Source organism: Diceros bicornis, chromosome 32, assembly GCF_020826845.1.
Source record: "Diceros bicornis minor isolate mBicDic1 chromosome 32, mDicBic1.mat.cur, whole genome shotgun sequence".
Classification (NCBI taxonomy): domain Eukaryota; kingdom Metazoa; phylum Chordata; class Mammalia; order Perissodactyla; family Rhinocerotidae; genus Diceros; species Diceros bicornis.
The window spans coordinates 25,350,261-25,375,813 of NC_080771.1; the positions used below are offsets into that span (position 1 = coordinate 25,350,261).

Sequence of the window (25,553 nt, forward strand, 5' to 3'; positions counted from 1 at the left end):
GGAGCATGAAGCTCTGGAGCAACAGGCAGCTTCCATTCTGCCCAGGATAGATCACATGTTAGATCACAAAAAAATCTTAACAAATTTAAGAAGATTGAAATCATACCAAGTACCTTTTCTGATGACAGTGAGATGAAATGAGAAATCAGCAGAAAGAAAACTGAAAAATTAACAAATATGTGGAAATTAAACAACTCTTGAACAACCATTGTGTCAAAGAAGAAATCAAAAGAAAATTAGAAAATACCTCAAGACAAATGAAAATGAAACACAACATACCACAACTTATGGGATGCAGCAAAAGCAGTGCTAAGAGGGTAGTTCATAGTGATAAATACATTAAAAAGAAGAAAAATCTTAAATAAATGACCTAACTTTAAACTTTAAGGAACTAGAAAAAGAACAAATTAAGCCCAAAGTTAGAAGGAAGGAAATAACAAATATTAGAGCAGAAATAAATGAAATAGAAAAATAGTAGGAAAAAACTAATGAAACTAAGTTTTTTTAAAAGATAAACAAAATCAACAAACCCTTAGCCAGACTAAGAAAAAAAAGAAGATTCAAATAAATAAAATCATAAATGAAAGACATTACGATTGATGTCACAGAAATAAAAAGGATCATAAGAGACTATGATGAATAATTATATGGCAACAAACTGGATAACCTAGAAGAAATGGATAAATTCCTAGAAACATACAACCTACCAAGACTAACTTATGAAGAAATAGAAAGTCTGAACAGCTGTATAACAAGTATGAAGACTGAATTAGTAATAAAAGAGTCCCAACAAAGAAAAACCCAGGGCCAAATGGCTTCACTGGAAAATTCTACCAAACATTTAAAGGAGAATTAACACCAATCCTTCTCAAGCTCTTGCAAAAAATTGAAGAAGAGAGAATACTTATAAACTCATTGTATGAGGCCAGCATTACCCTGATACCAAAGCCTGACAAAGATAGCACAAGAAAAGAAAGCTACAGACCAATATCCCCGATGAATACAGGTGCAAAAATCCTCAACAAAATACTAACAAACCAAACCCAACAGCACATTAAAAGGATCATACACTATGACCAAGTGGGATTTATTCCTGAGGTGCACGAATGGTTCAACATATGAAAATCAATTAATATGATACACCACATTAACAGAATAAAGCATAAAAACACTTGATCATCTCAATAGATGCAGAAAAAGTATTCCACAAAATTCAACACTCTTTCACAGTAAAAGCTCTCAACAAACTAGCCATAGAAGGAAATTGTCTCAACATAATAAAGACCATATATGACAAGCCCACAACTAATATCATATTCAACGGTGAAAAACTGAAAGCTTTCTCTCCAAGATCAGGAATAAAGCAAGGATGCCCACTCTCATCACTTCTATTCAACATGGTACTGGAAGTCCTAGCCAGAGCAATTAGGCAAGAAAAAGAAATGAAACGCATCCAAATGGGAGAGGAGGAAGTCAAGTTGTCCTTGCTTGCAGACGGCATGATCTTATATATAGAAAACCCTAAAGACTCCATAAAAAAAACTGTTAGAACTAATAAACAAATTCAGTGAAGTTACAGTTTACAAAATCAACATACAAAAATCAGTTATGTTTCTGTATACTAACAGCAAACTATCTGGAAAGGAAATTAGGAAAACAATCCCACTTATAATAGCACCAAAAAGAATAAAATACCTAAGAATAAATTAACTAAGGGAGTGAAAGACATACATTTAAAACTACAAAATATTGGGGCCGGCCCCGTGGCTTAGCGGTTGAGTGTGCGGGCTCCGCTACTGGCGGCCCGGGTTCGGATCCCGGGCGCACACCAACGTACCACTTCTCCGGCCTTGCTGAGGCCACGTCCCACATACAGCAAGTAGAAGGATGTGCAACTATGACATACAACTATCTACTGGGGCTTTGGGGGAAAAAAAGAAAAAGGAGGAGAATTGGCAATAGATGTTAGCTCAGAGCTGGTCTTCCTCAGCAAAAAAAGGAGGATTAGCATGGATGTTAGCTCAGGGCTGATCTTCCTCACAAAAATAAATAAATAAACAAATAAATAAATAAATAAAACTACAAAATATTGATGAAGGAATTAAAGACACAAACAAATGCAAAGACATCCTGTGTTCATGAATTAGAAGACTTAATACTGTTAAAATGTCTATACTTCCCAAAGCAATCTACAGATTCAATGCAATCTTTATCAAAATCCCCATGCCATTTTTTTAGAGAAATAGAAAAACAATTCTAAAATTAATATGGAACCACAAAAGACCGTGAATAGCCAAATCATTCTTGAGAAAGAAGAAAAAAACTGGAGGTATCACACTTTCTGATTTCAAAATATGTTATAAAGCTACAGTAATCAAAGCATAAAGGCCAACATATGGAATGGAAGGCCAACAATGGAACAGAATAGAGAGCCCAGAAATGAATCTACACATGAACAGTCAACTGATCTTCGACAAGGGTGCCAAGTATACACAACGGGGAAAGGATAGTCTCTTCAACAAATGGTGCTGGGAAAACTGGATATTCACATGTGAAAGGATTAAATTGGATGCTTATCTTACATCACACACAAAAATCAACTCAAAATGGATAAAACACTTAAGCATGAGACCTGAAACTATAAAACTTCCAAAAGAAGACATAGAGGAAAAGCTCTGTGGCATTGTGATTTATTGAAGGAAGGCCCTCAGGACAGAGGGCAATGATTTCATGGATATGGCACCAAGAGCACAGGTAACAAAAATAAACAAGTAGGATTATATCAAACTGAAAAGCTTCCGCACAGCAAAAGAAACAATCAACAGAGTGAAAAGGCAGCCTGTGGAATGGGAGAAAGTATTTTCAAATCATGTATTTGATTAGGGGTTAATCTCTGAAACATATAAGGAACTCCTAAAACTCAATAGTAAAAAAAACCCAATAGCCTCATGAAAAAAACGGGCTCAGGGTCTGAATAGATATTTATCCAAAGAAGACATACAAATGGCCAACAGGTATGAAAAAATGCTCGACATCACTAATCATCAGGGAAACGCGAATCAAAACCGCAATGAGATATCATTTCAGACCTGTCAGGATGGCTGTTATCACAAAAACAATAGACAACAAATGTTGGCGAACATTTGGGGAAATTGGAACCCTTGCACACTGTTGGTGGGAACGCAAAATGGTGCACTCACTCTGGAAACAGTATGGCGCTTTCTCAAAAAATTAAAAGTAGAACTACTATATGATACAGCAATCCCACTTCTGGATATTTATCCAAAAGAATTGAAGTCAGGATCCAAAGAGATAGCACTCTTATGTTCATTGCAGTAATATTCACAATAGCCAAGATGTGAAAACAACCTAAACGTCCATTGACAGATGAATGGACAAAGAAAATGTGGTATATACATACAATGGAATACTATTCAGCCTTACAAAATAAGGAAATTCTGCAATATGCAACAACATGGATGAACCTTGAGGACATTAGGCTAAGTGAAATAAGCCAGTCACAGAAAGACAATACTGCACGACTCCACTTATATGAGGTATTTAAAATAGTCAAATTCATAGAATCAAAAAGTGCAACGATGGTTGACAGGGGCTGGGGAGAAGAGAAAATGGGGAGTTACTAAACAATGGGCATAAAGTTTCAGTCAAGCAAGATGAATAAACTCTAGAGATTTGCTGTACTACATTGTACCTACAGTCAACAATAATATATGATACATTCAAAAACTTGTCAAGAGGGTAGATCTCATATTAAATGTTATTTCCAAAATAAAAAAAAAGAAATAAAAAGTTATAAGAAAATACTATGAACAATTGTACACCAACCAATTACATAGCCTAGATGAGACAAATTTCTTAGACACACACAAATTATCTAATTGACTCAAGAAAACCTGAACAGATCTACAACAAGTAAAGAGATTGAATCAGTAATCAAAACCCTCCCAATAAAGAGAAGCTCAGACTGATGGCTTCACTGGTAAATTCTACCAAACATTTAAAAATTAATTAACACCAATCCTTCTCAAACTCTTCCAAAAATAGAAAAGAACACTTCCTAACCTATTTTATGAGGCCAGCATTAGCCTGATACCAAAGCCAGACAAACACACCACAAGAAAGAAAACTACAAACCAATATCATTGATGAACATAGATGCAAAAATCCTCAACAAAATACCAGAAAACTGAATCTTAGAGCATATTAAAGGATTATACACCATGACCAAATGGGGTTTATTCCAGGAATGCAAAAGTGGTTCAACATATGAAATCAATGTAATACACCACATTCATAGAACAAAGGAAAAAACCCACATGATTATCTCCCTTGATGCAGAAAAAGAAATTTGTCAAAATTCAACACCCTTTCATGATGAAAACACTCAGCATGGAGTAGAAGGGAACTTCCTCAACATGAAAAAGGATATTTATGAAAAACCCACAGCTAACATCATACCTAATGGTGAAAGATGGAAAGCTTTCCCCCTAAGATCAGGATCAAGACAAGGATGCTCATTTTTACCACTGCTGTTCAAGATTTTACTGGAAGTTATAGCCAGAGCAGTTGGTCAAGAAAAAAATAAAGGCATCTGAACTGGATAAGGAGAAGCAAAACTAACTCTGTTCACAGATGATATAATCTTGTATGCGGAAAACTCAAAGAATCTATAAAAAATTTTTCCTGGAGCTACTAAATGAATTCAGCAGAATTGCAGGATACAAGATTAACACACAAAAATCAATTGTGTTTCTATGCATCAGCAATGAAAATACAAAAAGGAAATTAAGAAAACAATTCAATTTACAACAGCATCTGAAAGAATAAAATATTTAGGAATAAATGTAACCAAGTAGGTGAAAAGACCGGTACGCTGACAATTACAAAACATTGCTGAATGAAATTAAAGAGCTGTGGGAATAAACACCTGGATCTCACTCTCCTCCATCATGCCAATCTCTTGCCAGTGTCTGTATTTGCAGAACAACTGGCAGCCAGTGAGCAAAAGAACACTCTGATGCAGTTCACACAGATCAGTCCCTCAGGGTACCAAGTGGGATGGGGAAAGATGGAGAGTGAATCTGGAGAGCTAATGGAAGATATCCAGCACATCTCATTCCAGTGTGTGGTCTTTGTGGCTGGATTTCTGTTGCATGTTGTTTCTATCAGCTTTTACTCATGGTGCCTTCTTCCCTTGTGTGTTTTGTTTTGTTTTTATTGTGAGCTTATAGTCCTCAGAATTTTATCTGTGGGAACTTTTTGAGGTCTGGATTGAAGTTGCATTTCTCCACAGAAGTTTGTGAGTGCTCCTTTGGAGAGCCTTGTGGTTCCACCAATCAGGTCTGTTTTACACTAAATTTTTGACTTAAGGTGTTTCAGACCATCCAGTTTGTATGAATTCAGGCTTCGGACCTCCATGAGGGCTATGCTTGTGGATCTATATTCTCAAAAGAGCCTTTCTCCACTCCATGCCGGCAATTTTACTTGCAGTGCCCAGGAAAGGTGGGCTTATTTCCGGTTCACTCTTACATTGAGAATATAGCCCTTTGGGGTCTGTAGGAGACATATCTGGTAAGCCTTGTTATATCCCTTCTGTCCACCTCTGGTCTTACCCTCAGCTGTGGTGGAAAGTTCTGTGTGAACACTGTCTCAGCTTTGATTTCAGCCACAGTTCTGGCAGATAGTTCCTAGCAAGCTCACACTCAACTTGTACTGACTGCATCCCACTTCAAGTGCACACATCTATCTTTCTGCTTTTGCTCCACGACCTTTGTCAAATCCAATGAATCTGTCTGGCTTGCATGCCAGGGCAGTCCATAAATGAGGAGGAAATTGACGCCATTGAAGACAATCCTCAACCAACAGGAGGGGAAGCTGGTGGATAAGTGTTCCAGCCTCTCGTCCTATAAGCGAACAATTCTGGCCGGTATTCTGTTTCTCAAGATGCCCCTGCAGAATTCATATGAGAACTTCACATATTCATCCGTCTGTGGCTCCCCACTTTCCCTTCCTAATCCTCCCCAATCTTTCACTCCTTATTTCTGCAATTGACTCCCAAGTAAACTACTGCATCCGTGTTCTTGTTTTAGGTTTTGCTTTTTAGGGAACCTAAATGAAGTCGGAATCCCACCTTTATGCTTTTGTCAAAACAAGATTTGTTCGTTTCCGTATCATTTCTTCTTTTTCCCTGCTACAAGCTTATAAAGTATCTGGGATGGAGTGAAGATGAGAGTTCTGGTATTTTCCAAGTTTAACATTCATCCTGTAGCATCCTTAATAGATAAAATTTATTCATTGTGCTGTATCATCTAACTGTAAAGAAAGCTCCAGTCGAATTTTTGCAGCCATCATATCTTTATAGAAATTTATAACTGGAAAGTTCATATACATTGTTCTATCTTCCTCTCAAAAAAGTAGATGAGACAAAACAGTAAGTCAAGAGGACAGGTAAGGTGGAAAAGTGCTGGAATTTACAATCGCAGACATCTGATTCCAAGTCACTCTGAAGTCAGTCATAAGGGGGCAGGGCCTCGTGCTGTCACCAGAGGGCAGCAGAGGCCAGGGAACAGGTGGAGAAGTGAGGCCCAAATGACGGAACCTGCCAGAGATCCGATAGAGACAGGAATAATATTTATTGGGGCCTGTTACAAGTTGGGCATTGTGCCGGGCACGATAAGAAATCGTACAAGTCTCAAAGGCAGAGATGGGAGGCCAGAGCCAATGGAGGAGTGGAACGGAGCCTAGTTAAGAGGGCAGTTCTTCAGGTCAGCCAGGAAATGCCCAAAGACAGCTAGTCTGGAAGGACAAGCACAACGCCAGAAATAAATATAAGGGCTATGGGTCTGCTAAGGGCAGCTGAGATGTTGCTAGAGAATCAGGTGAGGTCAGTTACTAGGATCATTGAGAGTCAGTCAACCTGCATATTTACTTTACACTGATCAGAATTTAAATGGCCCTTCGCCTGAGCAAACATTAAATTTTCCTGATGATTTTTGTGTCTTCTTCCACTACAGAAAAAAACATAATCACGTGCCATAAGTTCCAGGCTTTCCCCTCGTGGTAGGTGTGGCGGCATTTTGATAATGTTCCATGCTTGCTTTAGCATCTAATCTTTGACTCTTACTTACCTCTCTTGCACTTGATTGTAAAATTCTCTGACTCAACCAGATGGTCACTGAGTAGGGACTGCACCATGAGTTTGAGGTTAAGGGCCTCCTGGCACCTCCTATATTCTTCTCTTCTGTACAGTGGGGCTCACTCGCTCTCTTCCAAAGGCCTTGTGGAAATTCTTGACCCCTTGGAAAGTTATAGTGGACACAGCTGGAAGCTCTGGGGGAAACTGTCCAAAGTTCACTGAGTGGACCTTTTCATCAATAGGTTGACATGGTTTTGTGGGATTTTTTCCTACTATTTTTTTTCCCCTAAATCTTCTCATTACCATGCTACAAACTTAGATTTTGGTGTTTCTTACTAGCTGTGTTTCAATCTTTTTAAAGTTTTTGTTTGTTTGTTTGTTTGTTTGTGAGGAAGATCAGCACTGAGCTAACATCCATGCCAATCCTCCTCTTTTTGCTGAGGAAGACCGGTCCTGGGCTAACATCCGTGCCCATCTTCCTCCACTTTATGTGGGACGCCCCCACAGCATGGCCTGACAAGCGGTGCGACCGTGGGCGCCCAGGATCCGAACCTGGCCGCCAGCAGCGGAGCCCGCGCACTTAACCGCTAAGCCATGGGGCAGCCCAAAGTCTTTTTTTAAATTAATTTTTTGCTCCAACTTGCTCATCTCAAACTTTTCTCTGGTGGACTTGCATATGTACAACATATGTAGTTGATCTCTTCCTTTGTTCCTCTTTTTTGTTTCCTCCTTCTCCTGGGGTGTGATGCTCCGTGGTCAGATTTCCAGTACTGTCTAGGAAATGGAGGTTGTGATTTCTGCTGCTTCGATGGGCCCAATTCCAGGGACAGGTTCCAGGAGCTTGGGGGATGGGTGGCTCAGACAAGTCGCATGTATCTTTAGGCTGAGAGTTGCAGGAATAAGGCCACTGGATGGCTGCTGGAGCAGGGAGAGGCAGCAGCGGTGGGGGCTCCCTCATGATGCCAGAGTCTCACCAACATTTGCTCGCTTCTGCCTCCGAGTCTGCGTCTGCTTCCGCTTCCGCTTCTGCATCCTTGGGCAGCCTAATCCAGAGCTCACCTCTGCCGGGCCTACTGAATTAGACTCTGAGTGTTGAGGACTTGGATCTGTAGTTTGACAGGTTACCCAGGTGATTCTGATGTGGTGACTGAGAAGACATCCTGAGAAACTGTCTCACCTGGACTAAGCTGGCCTGAAGTTCTAGTTCCCACTCTGGGCATTTACTGCTCGAGTCTTCCCCGCTTGTTTTAGGAAAGTCACCTGGAATCTCAGTTGGGGTCTGATAAATTCCAGAAGAAACATCTTCCCAGTGGTGTACAAAGGCGGTTGGTGGGAGTGACATGCCCCCCACCAGGTGCTGGCAGTGAGGGGAGGTGCTGTCTGCAGAGGATTTTAAAACAGTAATAAAACCAAGTAAGAGGATAAGAGTTGGTCAGCTTTTTATCATCACCATGCCACAGCAAGTCTACACAACCTGGTCAGTGATAGAATAAACACTCCTCCCTGCTGGTCCGACCACCGCCCCCCCCACTGCCCCTCCCCAGTCATGGTGAAGTCTGGTGAGTCACCATCAACAAGTAGCCAATTAATGTTTGTTGGTTTCTTTTTCACTGTTTTTATTTTTCAAAATATACAATTTATTTACACTTTTATTTCACAACTGTAGTTTTTATATTTATTCCAAAATCTTTAAATAACTCTGCAGTAAACAGTACAAATCATAGGATCCGTCAAACTGCTTCTCTTTAGCCTTTACGCACATCGAGTTTTTTAAAACTTTCAAGTAGTAACGGTTTGTGGGTAAGAAGGGAACAAAAACAGGATAAAATTTTTTTACGGAAGCTCCACATGTAGAATTAGAAAGGACAATCAGAGCAGCCACTTGGTCTGGGGTCAGACTAAGGGCATTTATACAGTTCATAAATAAGACCCTCTTATGAGCAGTGAGAGTTTTGGTTACAAGGAAGAAGGGGCTGGAACCTCATCTGCTTGGGGTGGGGGAAGCAAAGGGGAAGAAAGATAAGGCACTGCATGAAAACCCCTTCTTGGCTTAAGGTGGCACTGGCTGGAAGGGTCCTCAGTGGGGGCACAGGGACCCACCTATACCAGGTGGAGGTCAGAATGGCTGGGGATGGGGTGGGGCTCCCACCCATGGAGAGGCCTCTTTAGCCTCCCTTGGAGAAAGACTTTGTGATTCTAGAGGCAGGCAAGACATGGCTAGAGCAGCTGGTGGTTCCTAAAGAAAGGGGCCTGGGCTCCTGCCAGTGTTGAGGTGACGCCAGCTACTCTGGGCCCATTGGCACAGGCAGGTGAGGGCCGGGCGTGTGGGTCCAGGATGTGTCACAGCCTGAGGCACCTGGTGGTACAGCTGGCATTCGTGATTGGCAGGGGACAAAGGCTCTGCCCTGGGATCTCGGGGTGGCCTGTGGGAGGTATCATGCTGTCTCTTCTTGTGAGAGCCCTTCATCCACCTCAGTGTTTTCCATTCATTAGGAGAACAGCCAGAGCCACCAAATCCTCCCCAGGAAGGTGGGGAAGATGAGGGCCACCGGCCTCGCAGACCCCACTCTTTGCTGTGAACATTGGCAGCTCCACTGTGGGGGCTGGCTCGAGAGCCCGAGGTGCTAAGACACAGGTGGGACACAGGCCTGGCTCTAGGGGTCAGTTTCCTTCATTCCCCTGGGAAATTCCCCATTAGCCGGGTCCTAAAGCAGTCCTGTGGGCTAAGACTCTGGGCAGGGATGCTGGTGGAGAAGCTGGGATGCTCCAGGAAAGAGCTAGTCCCTGAGGGCCATTTGGTCACCAAGTGGACGTGACCTTCCTGTGGTGGGTCAGGAGGGCAGTCGCAGGGTCAGTCTCAATCTTCAGGGTCTTCTCAGCAGCCCCCAGCAAGCCCGAAGGCCGGACAAAGCCCGTCCTGCCTGGCCAAGCAAATCTTCTTTGCAGGGTCTGGATGGGGCTGGGGGTGGGGCAGGGGCTACAGCAGGGCTGGGAGTTGTCACTGCATCTTCGGGTGGGGTTCTTCCGGCATAAGGGTGTGGAAAAAGTAATCCCAAAGTTTAGTGCTGATGCCAAATCCTAGAGAGAGAGACAAATGGGGAGAAGATGAGGCACTGTTGAAGGAGTGGGGGAAATTTGCTTGGGAAGGGAGTCTGGGTGGAGAAGCCTAGCATGTGGGGAAGATTTCAACATCTGTCCCCGCTGGCCTTCCCAACTCTCAGGGCCATCCCGGTAGAAGTCAAGAGCAGGGCACCTGTGTTTCTAGTCTTCCAAGAATGTCATTGGAATAAACCCAAATTCCTTATTGGGCCTGAGTTCCTGGGAGATCCTGGCCCCTGCCTGCCTCTTCTTCCCTCTCTCTCACACTTCAGACTCTTCCTCCTCTTCAAGGACATCAAGTTCATTCCTGCTTCAAGGCTTTGACCTGTTGCTCCTGGGATGCTCCTTCCCCAGACACTGGATGCTGGCTTCTTTTAATTTAGGTCTCAGCTCTAATGACAGGTCTGCAGCACACCTTCCTGGACCACTTTTTTTCCTAGCACTCTGCCGTTCAACACAGTAGCCACTAGCCCATGTGACCACTGAGCACTGAGAATGTGGCTAGAGCTACAGAGGGGCTAAATCCCTAATTCACTTAATTTTAATTAACTTAAATTTCAATTAAAAAATGTATACTCCATTCAGTTACTAGAAAACTTTTAAGCACATTTGGAGCAACTCACGTATGTGAATCTACTTTTTTGATTGTAAATGTTATAAACTCTAAATACAGATCAAGTATTTTCCAATGAAAATTTAGCACTTGAATACAGATGTGCTCTAAGTCCAAAATATGTACTGGATGTCGAAGACTTAGTATAAGATAAAGAATGGAAAATACCTCACTGGCGATTTTTTACATTGATTACATGTTGAAATGATAATATTTTGTTTATATTTGGCCTAATAAACTACATTATTAAAATTAATTTCATCTGTTTATTTTTACTTGTTAATGTGGCTACTAGAAAATTTAAAATCACATCTGTGACTCACATTATATTTAATTAGACAGTGCTGTACCCCTCCCCCCACTTACATGCTTCCTCTAACATCATCTTGCTTTATTTTCTTTGTGGCACATATCACTGTCTGCTGTTATCTTTGCTATTTATGGATTTCCTTATTTGTCTGTGTCTGCACAGCCCCCTGCACCAGTGAGTAGGATGGGAGGCCCAGGCTTGCCTTGCTGTCTGTGTATCCCCAGTACTCAGAACAGTGCCTGGTCCTTGGTAGGGGCTCAGTTGTAGCTGTCAAATAAGTAAACGAACAAATAAGAGTGGCTGGGAGCTGCCAGCCGGTCCTCACCTGACTTCTGATGTGCAAAGTGATGCTTGACGTGATGGGCCTTCATGTTGTACAGGTAGGAGCCCTTGCGCGGCGAGCCGAAGTGCAAGTAGTAATGGGTCATGTCGTAGAGGACATAGCCCAGGAGGCCCCCAGCAAACACAGTGCCCCCCACCGCCTCGGGCAGGAGGAGCTGTAAGACCACGTAGAAGGTGGCAATCACCAGAGAAGCTGGTACAGGGGGGAAGACCAGGCGGGACTCATCGAAGGGTGCCTGTGGATGGAGAGGCTCATGAGTCAGAACACAGCCCAGGTCCCCAGGGCCCGTCTGTAGTCACAGCGTGCCAAGCCAGAGACGCTCCCCATGGAGGGTGGGGCAGAGCAGCCCAGACATGCCAGTGAGGGGGCAGTGACTTGTCGTGGGTAAGCTTGGCACTTTCAGTGGCTTTGGGGAGGGCAAACCGCCATGCTTGCAAGGCTTAGAGAGACTGTCCCGCTCCCAATTTCCAAGCCAGGACGGGACCTGGAAAACTGTCCAAGAACACGAGGGTGGATGTGATATGGGCAGGATGCTCCTGGTTCAGAGTCCTGCTGTAGATACAAGAGGCCACTTTGGCTCTGGATCTTGTTAGGTGCTAGAGGGGAGCCCCATCACTAAATACCATGCGGGTACCTAGACCAAGGCCTGGTATTGTCTGGGAGGGCAACACAGCAGCAAGCTGAGCGTAATGCAGATTCACATGGTGGGATGATACTGGGAGTGTTAACAGATACGTTCTCCCCACCCCCACGTCCTAACAGGAGCCATTCTTTGTTCCAAGGGGATGTTGTCACAGTGAACCAGAGAACAAAAGAGCCAAGACTGGCTCTGGAGCTTTAAAAGCCAAGGACCTGGGGCCAGCCCTGGTGGCCCAGTGGTTAAGTTCGGCACACTCCGGTCCCAGGTTCAGTTCTCAGGTGTGGAACTACACCACTTGTCTATCAGTGGCCATGCTGTGATGGCGGCTCACGTACAAAATAGAAGATTGGCAACAGATGTTAGCTCAGGGCGAATCTTTCTCAGCAAAAAAAAAAAAAGCCAAAGACCTGGTATAGAGGTAAGATTTTAGACACTGCTTGGTGAGTATTCTGAGAAGAGAGAGACCCTCTTTGGGCTGGAAGAGAAGAGAGAGAGAAAGCAGGTGACAGTCATAGAGTGATATGCTGATGTGGGCCTCCCTCCTCTCAGACCAGGAGCAACTGGACTAGTGGTGTGACAGGAAACTGGATCTTGGAAAAAGAAGGTAGGGAGGGAGGGAGAGAGGAGGGATGCCCTGGGACAGGCTGAGAACAGCATGGTGCAGGGACAGAGAAGCAGCCAGGGGGATGCAGCTTCCTCTGGGCAGACCTGGCTTCCAGTCACAGCCACCAGAACTGTCATGTCGCCCTTGAAGAGCCCTAGGGTGGTGGGTGGTTGAGAGCACAGACTCTGGAGTCCACAGAACAGGGCACAACATCCTGGCTGTGCCAGGTGTGACCTTGGGCCAGTTCCTTAATTCCCCCAAGCCTCAGTTTGCTGCTCTGTGGAATGGGGAGAACTGCAGCAGCATCTTCAGAAGAAAGCTCCACAAGGGCAGTGATTTTTGACTGTTTTGATCAGTGGTGTCTAGAACTATGCCTGGCACATAGCACTCAGTGAACATTTGTTGAATGAAGGAAGGAAGGAAGGAAGGAAGGAAGGAATGAACAAGTTGTTGTGAGGATTAATGATACATGAAACGTACCTTCAGAGTGCCTGGTATTAACATGATGGCATGCAGACACACAAGCTCACTCTGTCCGCACCCGGTTCAAACTAGGACCCAGTGACCCCTCTGAGCAACATCAAATACCCTTGATTTCCCCTCACTCCCAACCTGACTCCCACAAAGATGGGCAGCTCCTACGAGTCTGTTAGAGCTGCAAGGCCCCAGGTGGGAGCCGCCCCACTCACCTTGTGGTGCTGGCCGTGCAAGACGAAGTGCAGCGTGATGAGGTAATAGCTGTTGCTGGGGGGCTTCATGTGGAACAGGAAGCGGTGGAGGAGGTACTCCACCAGGCTCCAGAGGAATATCCCCAGCACGAAGAGGCCCGGGAACACGGACTCAGGCATGGCCACTGAGTGCTCTGCAGGAGGCAGGAGAGAGGTGAGGTCAGGGTGGACGGCCGGCTGTGTGGCTACGCCTGGGGGCTCCAGACATCTCACCGCCCCGGTCACCTTGGGAGCTGCTGCCCTCCGTCCAGCAGCTATGGGGCCAGGCCTCACTGTTCTGGCCCTGAGTCAAAATGGGAAGGAGGCTGTGAGGGTCTGTGCTGGGCTTGGAGGGGTCCTCCAGAGAATGGGGCCACTGGCCAGAGATCTGAGACCTTCCTGAGAGGGACCATAAGAGGAGCGCTGTGGCTGGTGCTGGACCGTTGTCCAATGCTATGGTCTGAATGTGTCCCTCCAAATCCATGTGTTGAAACGTAACCTCCAAGGTGATGGGAGTGATTGGGTCCTGAGGTGAATAGGGTCAGTGCCCTTTTTATAGAAGAGGCCTGAGAGAGCTCCCTCCCCTTTCTGCCACGTGAGGACACAACAAGGAGTCTGCGACCGGGAAGAGGGCCCTCACCCGACCATGCTGGTGCCCTGATCTCGGACTTCTGGCCTCCAGAACTGTGAGACATCAATTTCTGCGGTTTATAAGCACCCAGTCTGTGGTGTTTTGTTATAGCAGCCTGAACGGACTAAGACACTGGGGAAGGGTGACCTTGCCTCAGTGGCATGGGAGAGAGGGAGAGGTGACCCCGATTACGCCAGTAAAGCCAGGGGGTTATTGATGGAAGACGTTAACAGCCAGGAACTGGGGGCAGAAGGAACAGGAAACCCCTACTTGAGAAATCTCAATGGACAAGACTTGAAATCATAGCCTATGAGGAAGATGTGAAAAAACGGAATTACAACAGGTGCGAGTTTCCCAACACCCAACCCTCTGGCAACAGCCTGCAGTCCTTGGGGATCCGAGTTCTGTTCTCCACTTCATTCATCTTTGACTTCATGGGACTTCAGCTCTTGTCACTGTTTACTCCATGGCCATCTTCACCCTCTTACCTTGACTTCTTTTCTCCACAAGCCATTGCTTCAGCCATACTTTTTCTTTTTAAAAATAATGGCTTCATTGAAATATAACACATATCATACAATTCACCCATTTCAAGTGTACAATTCAATGGTTTTTAGTACAGAGTTATGCAACCATCACCACAATTTTAGAATATTTTATCTCTCTGTACCCATGAGCCATCACTCCCCATTTTCTCTGACCCCTGCCATTTCCCAGACCCAGGAAACCACTAATCTACTTTCTGTCTATTGCATTTGCTTATTCTGGATATTTCATATCAATGGAATCATGCAATATGTGGTCTTTTATGACTGGCTTCTTTTAATTACAATATTTTTAAGGTTCATCCATGTTGTAGCATGTATCTGAACTTCATTCCTTTTTAGGGATGAATAATATTCCACTGCATGGATATTACACATTATATTTATCCCTTCATCAGTTGATGGACATCTGGGTTGTTTCTACTTTTTGACTATTATGAATAATGCTGCTATGAACATTCACATGCAAGTTTTTGTGTGGACATATGTTTTCAGTTGTCGGGTATATGTCTAGGAGTGGAATTGTTGGGTCATATTATAACTATGTTTAACCTTTTGAGGAACCACCATACTGTTTTCCAAAGCTAGCCATTCTATTTTGACCTTTACTCCATCTCCCTCACCTGCCCCCATGAACCCCCAAACCTTGATCAGTACTGAGCATGGAAGGAGAGTCATGTATGCATGGGTCTGGCACCTTCAGCCTCAGCTAGACTTCAAACACTGCCTGGTGATCATTTTCTCTCTCCAGATCCAGCTCCCTCCCCACTGCCCTCAAATATCACCCTCTCCTTCCACCCAGCCTCCTATTTCACAGAGAAAAGAGGCCTTGGGAGGAAGAGAGGGAGAGGGAGAATGACCCCCTTCACAACCTCCCTTTCACCTTCAACCACATCAAATTCTGCCCCCACCCTGGAACTTCCTTCTTGCTCCTCAGGGAAGAGGTGTGCACCCAGGCACCTGGGCACTGGAAGGTGGTGGTAGTAACAATAATAATCATTGCAGATGTGTATTGATCAGTACCTACATGCCAGGCACTGTTCAAGTGCTTTACATGGATTCCTCCATATTTTATCTCACTCCAACCTTACGAGAGAAGCACGAGCATTGCCCATATGAGTGAGGATGTGAAGGTACAGACAACTTACCTTACTTGCCTGGCTCACCCTGCTAGGCAGTGCACAGCCCTCAGCCTGCCTCCCCGAAAGCCCCTCCGTCCCAACCAACCCCTCTGGGCATCTTCAACTTCTTATCCACTGGCTCTTCTGCTCATCTTTAAAATGTTCCTATCATAGACTCTGTCCCTTCACAGCCAAGCCTACTAAAAATGTAGGCTAGTCTTAAATCTCTACTTCACTGCTTCCCATTCACTCCTGAAGCCCCTAAAGCCTGTCTTCTGCAAAGAAGAACTGTGAAAGCCATTCATGATGCATTTCTTGCAAACCTTCAGATCTAAGTAATTTTTTCAATTCATCTCTAAATTGGCTGTGGCATATGACATTGGTGACCACACTCTTCTTGAATCTGCAACTGCATAGGTTCCTAACGTGAGGTTTATGAACACCCAGAGGGTGCTCAGTTGGATTTCAGGGTGTCTGTGAACCTGCTAAAATGATATCCCAAACTACATCTGTGTGTATTTTTATGGGAAGCTAGTCCACAACTTTTCAGATTCTCAAAGGATCAGAGACCAATAAGGTAAGAATACACATCTCCACTCCCTGCCTGCTGGGACACTTGGCTTCTCTCCTCTTCTCTAGATGCCCTGTGTCAGGCTCCACTGTGGAAACTCTGCCTCTCTCCCAGGGTCAAAGACTTGACCCTCCACTCTCACATGCTCTCTGCTCCGTCCAGGATGTCAGCCACACCCACGTGCTGATGAACCCCAGATCTACACCTCCAACCCAGCCCTCGACAGCCATTTGCTACTAGGCATCTCCACGTAGCTGTCCACAGGCCTCCCAAAGTCAACAGATTCCAGATGAGGCCAATCCTCTTCCTCTTTCTTCCTACCCACTCCATTACCCCAGGCTGTTCCTCTTGAGTTCCTTCCTCAATGAGGAGTATCGACATCCACACATTACACAAGACTTAACTTATCCCCCTCTCCCGCGTCCAACCAGTCACCAAGCTCTGTCAGCTCCCCTCCTTAATATCTGTTGGCAAAGTAAAAGGCACCAGACACAAAAGACCACATATTGTATGATTCCGTTTATATGGAATGTCCAGAACAGGCAAATGTATAGAGACAGAAAGTAGATTGGTGGTTGCCAGCAACTGAGGAAGGAGGAAATGGAGAGTGACTGCTCAATGGGTATGTGGTTTCCCTTTGGGGTGATGAAAACGTTTTGGAACTAGACAGAGGTGGTGATTACACAACATCGTGAATGCACTAAATGCCACTGTATGTTCACTTTAAAATGGTTAATTTTACGTTATATGTATCTCACCTCAATTAAAAAAAGTCTATCTATCTGTCTGTCTATCTATCTATCTATCTATCTATCTATCTATCTATCTATCTATCTATCCCTCTATCTATCTATCTATCTATCTATCTATCTATCCCTCTATCTATCTATCTATCTATCTATCTATCTATCTATCTATCTATCTATCTATCTATCCCTCTATCTATCTATCTATCTATCTATCTATCTATCTATCTATCTATCCCTCTATCTATCTATCTATCTATCTATCTATCTATCTATCTATCCCTCTATCTATCTATCTATCGGATCAGTTCACTGCTCTTAATCCCCCACTGCCTTATCATCTCTGGCCCAATGACTGCTTCAGCCTCCCACCCCAACTCCCTGCCTCCACACGCTATTTAAACTCTTCTATGATGCCTCATTACCCTCAGGCAAAGACCAAACCCCTAGCACAGCACTCAAGGTCCCTCGAGACCCAGCCCTGCCAGCCACATCCCTGCCTCATCTCCCCATCACCCTGTACTGGGGCCAAACTGAACCACTTGTGGCTCGTTAGATGCACCATGTTCCTCACCCCTCCCCTGTATATTCCTAATCTTGCTTATGCTTTTCTTCATTGGAATTCCCTCCCTGCCCTCCTTATTATTGGAGATTCAGCCCATGTGTCTCCTCCCATGAGAAGCCTCTGCAGATGCCCTTTGGCCCTACCTGGGCTGGGTTGGAGGCTCCCGCCCCGCCCTCCACATCACCTTTGTCACATTGAACTGTGGCTGCTGTTTTACTCATTCATCCCCACTAGGTTATGAGCATTTTATGGGCAGAATTCATTTTATATCTCCAGTGCTTAACACAGCAGGTGCTCAGACACGTGTTGGGAGATTAATGGGCGAACATGAGCTTCTCTGAAGGGCTGTACAAGGATGACGTTTGACTGGTGCTATTCTGGGCAGAACCAGACCCAGAGGGAGGCAGCTTCTGGGTCTGTTTAAGGAAGCACTTCTGAAGGGGTGTGCCCAATGTGGAAGACCACAGGTGGCTGCTGAGGAAGGAAGAAAGCTCAGGAAGGTGGGGAGGTGACCTTGCAGCTATTCGGACCAGATTCCAAGCCCAGTGCCATTCTGACAAATCGTTCCCAATGAGTCTCCACGCAATGGAAAGATTTTTCACGCCTCTCCTGGAAACTAACATGTGATGAGGCTAAGATTCAATCCCTAAAATGCCCATTTCTCTCAAATCAGCTGTTAAGTTGGTCTGACATCTCTCATCAGTGGGGCCTGCTGTGTCCACATTTGGTGCAGATGCTTGCCTAACAGCATTGTCTGCGAGTGGCCATTCGGCCTTGGCTGGGCTGCTCTGGTTGGCCAGAGGCCCTCCTTCCAGGGAAGATTTGACACATCTGGGGTCCTTTAAAACACTCTAGCGAAGTGCAGAGAGCATGGGCTTTGGATTTACAGACTGGGGTTCAAATCCTGGCTCTGCAGCATCTACGTGTTTTCTCAACAGTCAAGTATCCTACCCATTCTGAAGGGCTGTTGTTAGGATGGAGGGAATATAACATTTGATCATATAAGTATATATATTATATGATAAGAATAATATATTATTATATATTAATACCTATCATAATAATATAATAATCCTCATGTATAACAAGTAGCTACTATAATTTTTAAATATAATGAATCAAATATATCTATGTTCCTACCTGCGGTCCTCCTTTTGCCCACCTTCTCTCATTTCTCCTTGTGGAGCTCTGGAGGGTCCCTGTCTTGGGGAGAAGGAGTTTCCCAGCCCCCTGCCTCCCCACTGCCCAGAGGGAAGGAGTCCTTCCTTGCTGCTTAGCTCTCTTGGCAGCAGGGAAAGGACTGGACACCCAGCAGCATTCCCTGGCCACAGACTTTGGGCTTGACCTTTTCTGGGGCTCCCACAGCACAATCCCGGTGGAGGCCTGCATCCTCACCTAGGATGCTGCTTGGCAATAGTTCCAGCTCAGGAGTCACTCTAACCGGCTCCCAGGAACTGCTCTGGGGCCATTCTGAATGTGCAGAACCCCTCTGCTTTTCCAACCATTTTCACACATGCGTCTAGGAGTTTCAGCCTTGAACTAGCGTCTCCATTCAGCTTCCATTGCTTCTTGGCACTCTGACTCTTCTGCATTTACTCCAGTGTGCCCTTTGTCCAGCAGCTCCACTGGGACCCTGCTGAGTCCCCTCATCTTGCTTTGTGTCTCTTATTTTCTCTGCCTGTTGCCAGTGCTTTGCCTGACGTGCTGGGGGTGAGGGAGGCCTGTGCATATCTCTCATGCCACCATCGCTGGCATCATGTCACAGGCCCATTAACCCTCTACACTCGACCTTTATTGGACAGCACATGTCAGCTCTCTGCAGAGGCCTGCGGTTCTGACCAAGCCCTCAAATCACCCTCCCTGCCGCGCAGAAGAGTCCCCTCCTATAGGTCAAGTCTCTGCCCACCCCCTCACCCCAGCATCACCCCTGTCGGCCCATAAGGCTAGAGCTGGTACCGAGTGGCATCTCTGGAGGAGATGCAGAGGGACCTGGGCCAAAGCTCCCTCACCCCCTTCCCCCTCCAGCCGCCGGCCTGGCGGCCCTGCCTCTGTTGGTAATTGTTAGGGGAGCACCGGGCAGACAGTGGGCGATTCAGTGAGCAGGCCTTCTGAGCAACAAGCCCTGTGCTGTGCCTGAGCTATTCAGTGTGGGCAGAAAAGGGTAACCTTGGCTCGCAGGGTGCACACATTAACCCTTGGTGACCGGGAGCAACTCTGTGCTCTGGGGGACTTCCTGCAGTTTGCTCATCCCTGCCCCATCCTGGGCCAGGTGGGAAAATTCGGGCCCCATCGCTGTGGCCGTGGCCCCTCTCATCTAAACCATTCAGCCCTCGACTTGCTGCTCCCGGAAGAGGCAGGTAGGAGAAAGCCTCAGAGCATGAGGAGAAGGAACCTGCGCCTGGCAGAGAGAGGGGGGTTCAGAAGGCTCCAGCCAGGAACATGGTGTGTGATCAGGAGAGGAGAGCCCACCTGAGCTACTCTCAGCAGCCCTCTCCTGCCTGTCCCCTCACCTGGCCTCTATATGAGCCACCTGCCATGGGCCAGCACCTCCTCGAGGCCAGCTCTGCCAGGACGGACAGACTACCCGGGCAGGTGGCATGAACCTGGAGGCCCAACGTAGGCGCTGAGCTTGGGAGGCAGACTGGCAGAGGAGGCCACACCCAAGCCCATGGCTGCCCTGAGAGACTCAGTCCCACAGGCTCTTTGGAAGTCACCCCATGTCAGCCCCTGTCTCTGTCCCCTGAAGCTGAGGGGCACCTGGCATCCACATCCTAGCCACATGACCCTGAGTCGCTTGCTTGACTTCTCTGAGGCTCCGTTTCCTCATCTCTAAAAGGGCATGATGACAGCCCCCATCTCGTGGGGCTGTTGGGAGGCGTTAAAGAGATGGTCCCTGGAAAGCACAAGGCATGTGGTAAGTGCTCAGTAGAGGTCAATGGGGTGGCTACTCCGAGTCAGGGCTTCTGCCCCATGGGCCTTTGCCTAGGAAACACTGTAGGACACTCCCAGATGTTCCTCTCCAGGTTCTAGTCTGTGCTATGTTCTTGGACCATTCTGGGTCCAGCTCTCAGCTATACCACCTGCTGAAAGGATTTCATTTAGTTTCTTGACAAACAATCCCAGGTCATACATTTTCTGGTATTAGACTCAGAGAGAAACTGCCCTTCTTTATTGCTACGCCACCTGATGAAATGATTTCATTTAGTTTCTGCTAATGTGTTGCTGGGTTTTTTATCCACTCTGTGGGGGGAGGGTCTGACATTTTTCTTTGGAAGACTATTTCTATAGATGGGCTTCATTTTAAAATGTTTGTGATGTGGTTTGCAGTTCTGTGTTCTCAGAAACTCAGGACCAAGGTGAGTACTGAGGTCTCCCACCTCCAGGAGCCTCGGGAACAATTCAGGAAGGAACCCACATTACCTGTGGTGAAGGACGTGAAGAGTCGGATGTTGCCCTGGGCGAGGGTTCGGTAGTAGGACCAACTGAGGTACAGTATCAGGGGCATCCAGATGATGGGGACGCTGTACCTGCAGGAGGGCCATCAGAGTGAGAAAGATACACGCACAGGGGCTCAGCAGGGTTCAGCTTCCCTAGAGAAAACACCTCTCAACTAAAGTGGGGATGACATGATACCAAAGCATGTGCAGAAAGCATATGGAGACCTGGGGATAAAGGGACACTGCTGCGGGGGGTGGGGAGGGGAGGAGGAGAAAAGAAGAGAGAGGCTGTGAGTCCATCTGCCCCAGTCTCTGAGATGAGTTATCGGCAGAAAAGAAAGGTGTTCCTGTGGCTACTGACTCTGTGCAGCTTGATGGATACTGAGCTCTGTGGCAGAGGCACTATTTGCAGGCAGAATTGTTCCCATGAGTGTTGGAGGCTGGGAATCCCTCATAGGTATGTGAAATAGAAGAGTGACACTCAAAGTGGTTTCTGGCTACATGTTGGGTAGTCACTCACTCAGTGGACAAAACCATGCACACGAAGGGATTATGCCTATGGCATGTTCCACTATCCCCAAGAGCTTACAGTACACCTCTGGGCTCAAGAGAGGGACTGAATTATCCCTTCCCCTTGGTATCTGGATGGCACCATCAGGAGAGAGGGACAGCCCACCATGGGCTCAGAGCAGGGCTCACCAGACAGTCTTGGTGAGGGACTCGATGAAGTCTGACTGGAAGAGGCGGATGGGCCTGGTCACCGGCTGGTGGACCCACTCATCGTACTTCTCTCCCAAGTGGCCTACCTGCCACAGTAGGGGCTTCCGCCAGTCCACCAGGTCCTGCAAGAGACAAAGTCAAGTGGACAGTTGATATTCACACCTGTGCACATTCATTCTTCCATCTCCTGGTTACAGTATCCCAGTCTTCCCCCCACCCCCCTCAGCTCATGTGGTCTGTATGGAGCTACCCATCCTCCTGCTTCAATGATCCAGAACTGACCAAACCACTCATCGCAGCCTCCTGGCCACAGAAATGGGATCCAGGACAGGCCCACGCACCTAAGCTGATGCAATGAGCTGTCAGACACCCTTTCTTCCTGCTGGAGTTGCTAAGTTGGCAGGACATGACCCTGGAGTTGCCAGCAGAGCCTGCCTGAGGACTCAGTCAACATAGAGGACGGCCAGACTAGGAACTAGAGACACCAAATCCTGGTGATAACATCTGAGCACCCAGATTCAGCCAGCCTGAAGCTTGAAGTCTTCACTGGGACTCTTTACGTATGGGAGCCAATACATTCTGTACTAGGAATGAAGCAGGCCCTTTCCCCTCCACCACAGGCTTTCTTTTTAGTGTTGACCTGGGAAATTCATTCATTCATCCAAACATTCATTCATTCAACACTTTGCTTGACATAATATACATATACACATTTATATTTATATGCTAGGTGCTGGGAAGAATAAACAGGAATGTAAGAGACCATCTTTGCTTCACACAGCTTAGTGCTTAACCAGAGTTCAGACTCTGGAGTCAGGCTGGGTACAAATCTTGGCTCCGTCACTTACTGTGTAACCTTGGGCAAATTACTTGAATTCTCCAAGCCTCAGTTTCACCAGCTATGAAACAGAAGTAATAATAAGGGTACCTGCACAAAGTCCTCAGCAAGATGAGACGTGCCAGGCAAGACAGTTTAATGGTGATGTAGGCAGGTTGAGATCAGGAGGTAGAATGATGGATACAAATGCCTGGGTCCAGGGTAGGCGAGGAAGGCTTTGCAGAGAAGCTAGGGTTTGGGCTGGAGCTCACACAACATGGAGCACTTGGCAAGAGGGAGAGGGGAAAGGAGGTGGGGAGGGAGTGTGGACGTAGATGTGGAATTGAGAATGATTGTGGCCTATTTGGTACCCTGACACTTATCTGCAGGGCAGCAGGGAGAAATCTGCTGAGGGCTTTAGATGACAGAACACCCAGTACCAGCCCCCGGAGCTGGCACTTCACTCTTCAGGCCAGTTGTCTCCAAGGTAGGGATGTATGTATACTCCAGGGGTGTTCACAGGCTGATTCCCAGAGGTGGGGAGAAAATATTAGAGACTGTATTTTTGACATATTCATTGCATCTATAAACCATATTTGAATGTTTTCTAATACACATAATACAAGAGCATATTAGCACATGCAAATAATTTATAAATAATTAAAATGGACATATAATGGAGAATGTGTTCAAAACATTTTGCTTATAAGGATACAAGGTCAAGAAAGCTTGGAGGCTGCAGGTCTAGGCAATGGGAAGCCCTTGAAGATTTCTGATGAGTCAGTGTAGTGAAGAAGATTAATCTAGACCAAAATCAGCAAACCAAAACCAGTAAGGAACAATGACCTTGGAGTCAGGGGACGACTTTCAAAGTCTGGCCCTGCCATTTATCAGCTGTGGGATCCTGGGCAATTCTTTACCTCTCAGATCCCCTCAGCTCTCTCATCCATAAAGCCGGGTGTGCCTGGACCCACCACCCATGATAGGAGAGAGGGAGTGATGTGCTCAGTGTCTGGTGCATGGTGGGTGTCAATAAATCTCCAATACCAGGAGTTAGTCAGCCACTGCAGGTGAGAAGGGAGGTGGTGTCAGGAAAACACAGGAGAGGAGAAAGAGATGTATGTGGAAAGAGTCCACAGTAATTCAGAAACCTGCCTTCCCGCATCCCTGGCTTGAATCTCATCCTTGCACAGGCCTCCACACCAAAGCTGGGTTGGCCCCAGCAGGTCTTTCAGCCCTGCTAGAAGTGAAGCTAGCCCCACCATCAAGCTTTGGAGCAGGGCCTGCCCTGGGGGTCTCGGGGCAAGCAGGGAAGCATTCTCTCTGTGTCTGCAACCAGGGGAAAGGCCCGAAGATGGCTGTGGTTCCCGCCATGTGAACTTGGCAGATCCCAGGTGCTGGCTGCCTTCCTGTTTCTCAGGCTGGAAGATGACCCAGGTCAGCCTGGAGCCATCCCATCCAATACTGGTTAAACCAGACAATCATCCAAACCACACCTGGTCACTGCTCTCTTCCTGGCCCCAGTCCCCATGCCTCCTTGACTTCATCCCTTGGATCTAGTAGCAAACGGATTCATTGGGTGCATGCTGACTCATTCCTTACATTCCTCTGCCTTAGGTCTCTATACACACACACACACACACACACACACACACACACACACACACACACACTCCCCCATACACACACACCCCATACCACCACCACCAGGAAAAAAACTAGAGGAACCAGCTAGTGGCCTGTGTTTACATCTTATCTTGCCGCAGCCGGCAGAGCCCCATCTTAGAAGAAGCTAGGCCAGGGTCACAGTGAGAGCTTAAGGCTTTGTCCCAATTACAACAACCTTGGGAGCTAACGCTCATAGAGAATTAGTTGTGTGCCAAGCATAGTTCTAAAAACTTTACGTGAATTCAATCATTTGATCCTCACCATACCCCTAACTAGGCAGGTCCTACTATTATTGCCATCTTGCAGATGGGGAAATTAAAGCTGAGTAAATTGCCCGAGGCTGCCCAGTTACATCTTTTTGATGAATTGGCCCCTTTATCATTGGGAAATAGCCATCTTGGTCCCTGGCAATACTCCTTGCCCTGACACCCATGTTGACTGACTTTAATAGTGCCACACTGGGCTTCTTTATGCTTGGTGTTTGCATGGTCTATCTTTTGCCATCCTCTTACTTTCCACCTGTGTATGTCTTTACATTTAAAGTGCATCTTTTGCAGACATTTATGGTTGGGTCTTGCTTTTCTATCTAGTCAGACAATCTCTGCCTTTTAATCGGAGTGTTTAGTCCATTTACATTTAATGTTGGGGTAGTTCTACCATCTTGCTATATATTCATCCTTAACTTATCACCATATATCTCAAATGAAACTTCCTCTGGTTTTTACATGTTCTACTTTTGCATGTTATACATGACACTCTATGACCCTTTTTCATTTGTACACTTAATTTGGAATTAGCTACCTTATACAATGAACATTTCCAACTATAGTGTGGGGGTGTGGCTATGTGGGGCTCTCTCTCAGCCAAGCAGTGGTTTGGGCAAATTTTTACCTGTTCATCCATTTGCCCTTATTTTTTAAAGTGAGTAGAAAATAGCATAGGATCCATAATTAATTCAGTGAAGACCCAGGAATAAATGTCTAGGTGAGCAGCAAGCAGGGATTCCAGCCTATATCTTACACCCTATTGTGAAGAGAAGAGAACAAAAGGACAGAAGAGGTGTGGAAAGCTGGAACTAGACTGCTGAAGAGGTGTTTGTTTACAGATATGGTGGGAACAGAGCCAGCCCCCCTCCAACACAGAGGTCTCTCATTCAACGTCTTGTTGCCCATTTGATCTTTGGACATGAATTTGGTTCCTCCCTGGGTAAACTAGTGGGCGCTGGCCACTGTACAAATGGTGGACTTGCTGTCTAGAGTC

General features: G+C 46.1%; 1 protein-coding gene across 1 annotated transcript in view; it reads right to left on the minus strand.

Annotated features, from left to right (window-relative positions):
* Nucleotides 1–8,756: 8,756 nt before the first annotated feature.
* The window catches only part of FA2H (fatty acid 2-hydroxylase), a 52,712-nt gene continuing 35,915 nt past the window's right edge, over nucleotides 8,757–25,553 (minus strand). Inside the window, exons 3-7 of the mRNA XM_058528277.1 lie at nucleotides 21,788–21,930; nucleotides 21,072–21,178; nucleotides 13,455–13,627; nucleotides 11,504–11,756; nucleotides 8,757–10,234 (exon numbers count right to left, since the gene is read on the minus strand). Coding sequence (XP_058384260.1) covers nucleotides 10,155–10,234; nucleotides 11,504–11,756; nucleotides 13,455–13,627; nucleotides 21,072–21,178; nucleotides 21,788–21,930 — 756 coding nt within the window. The 3' untranslated portion in view covers nucleotides 8,757–10,154. The remainder of the gene's footprint in view (nucleotides 10,235–11,503; nucleotides 11,757–13,454; nucleotides 13,628–21,071; nucleotides 21,179–21,787; nucleotides 21,931–25,553) is intronic.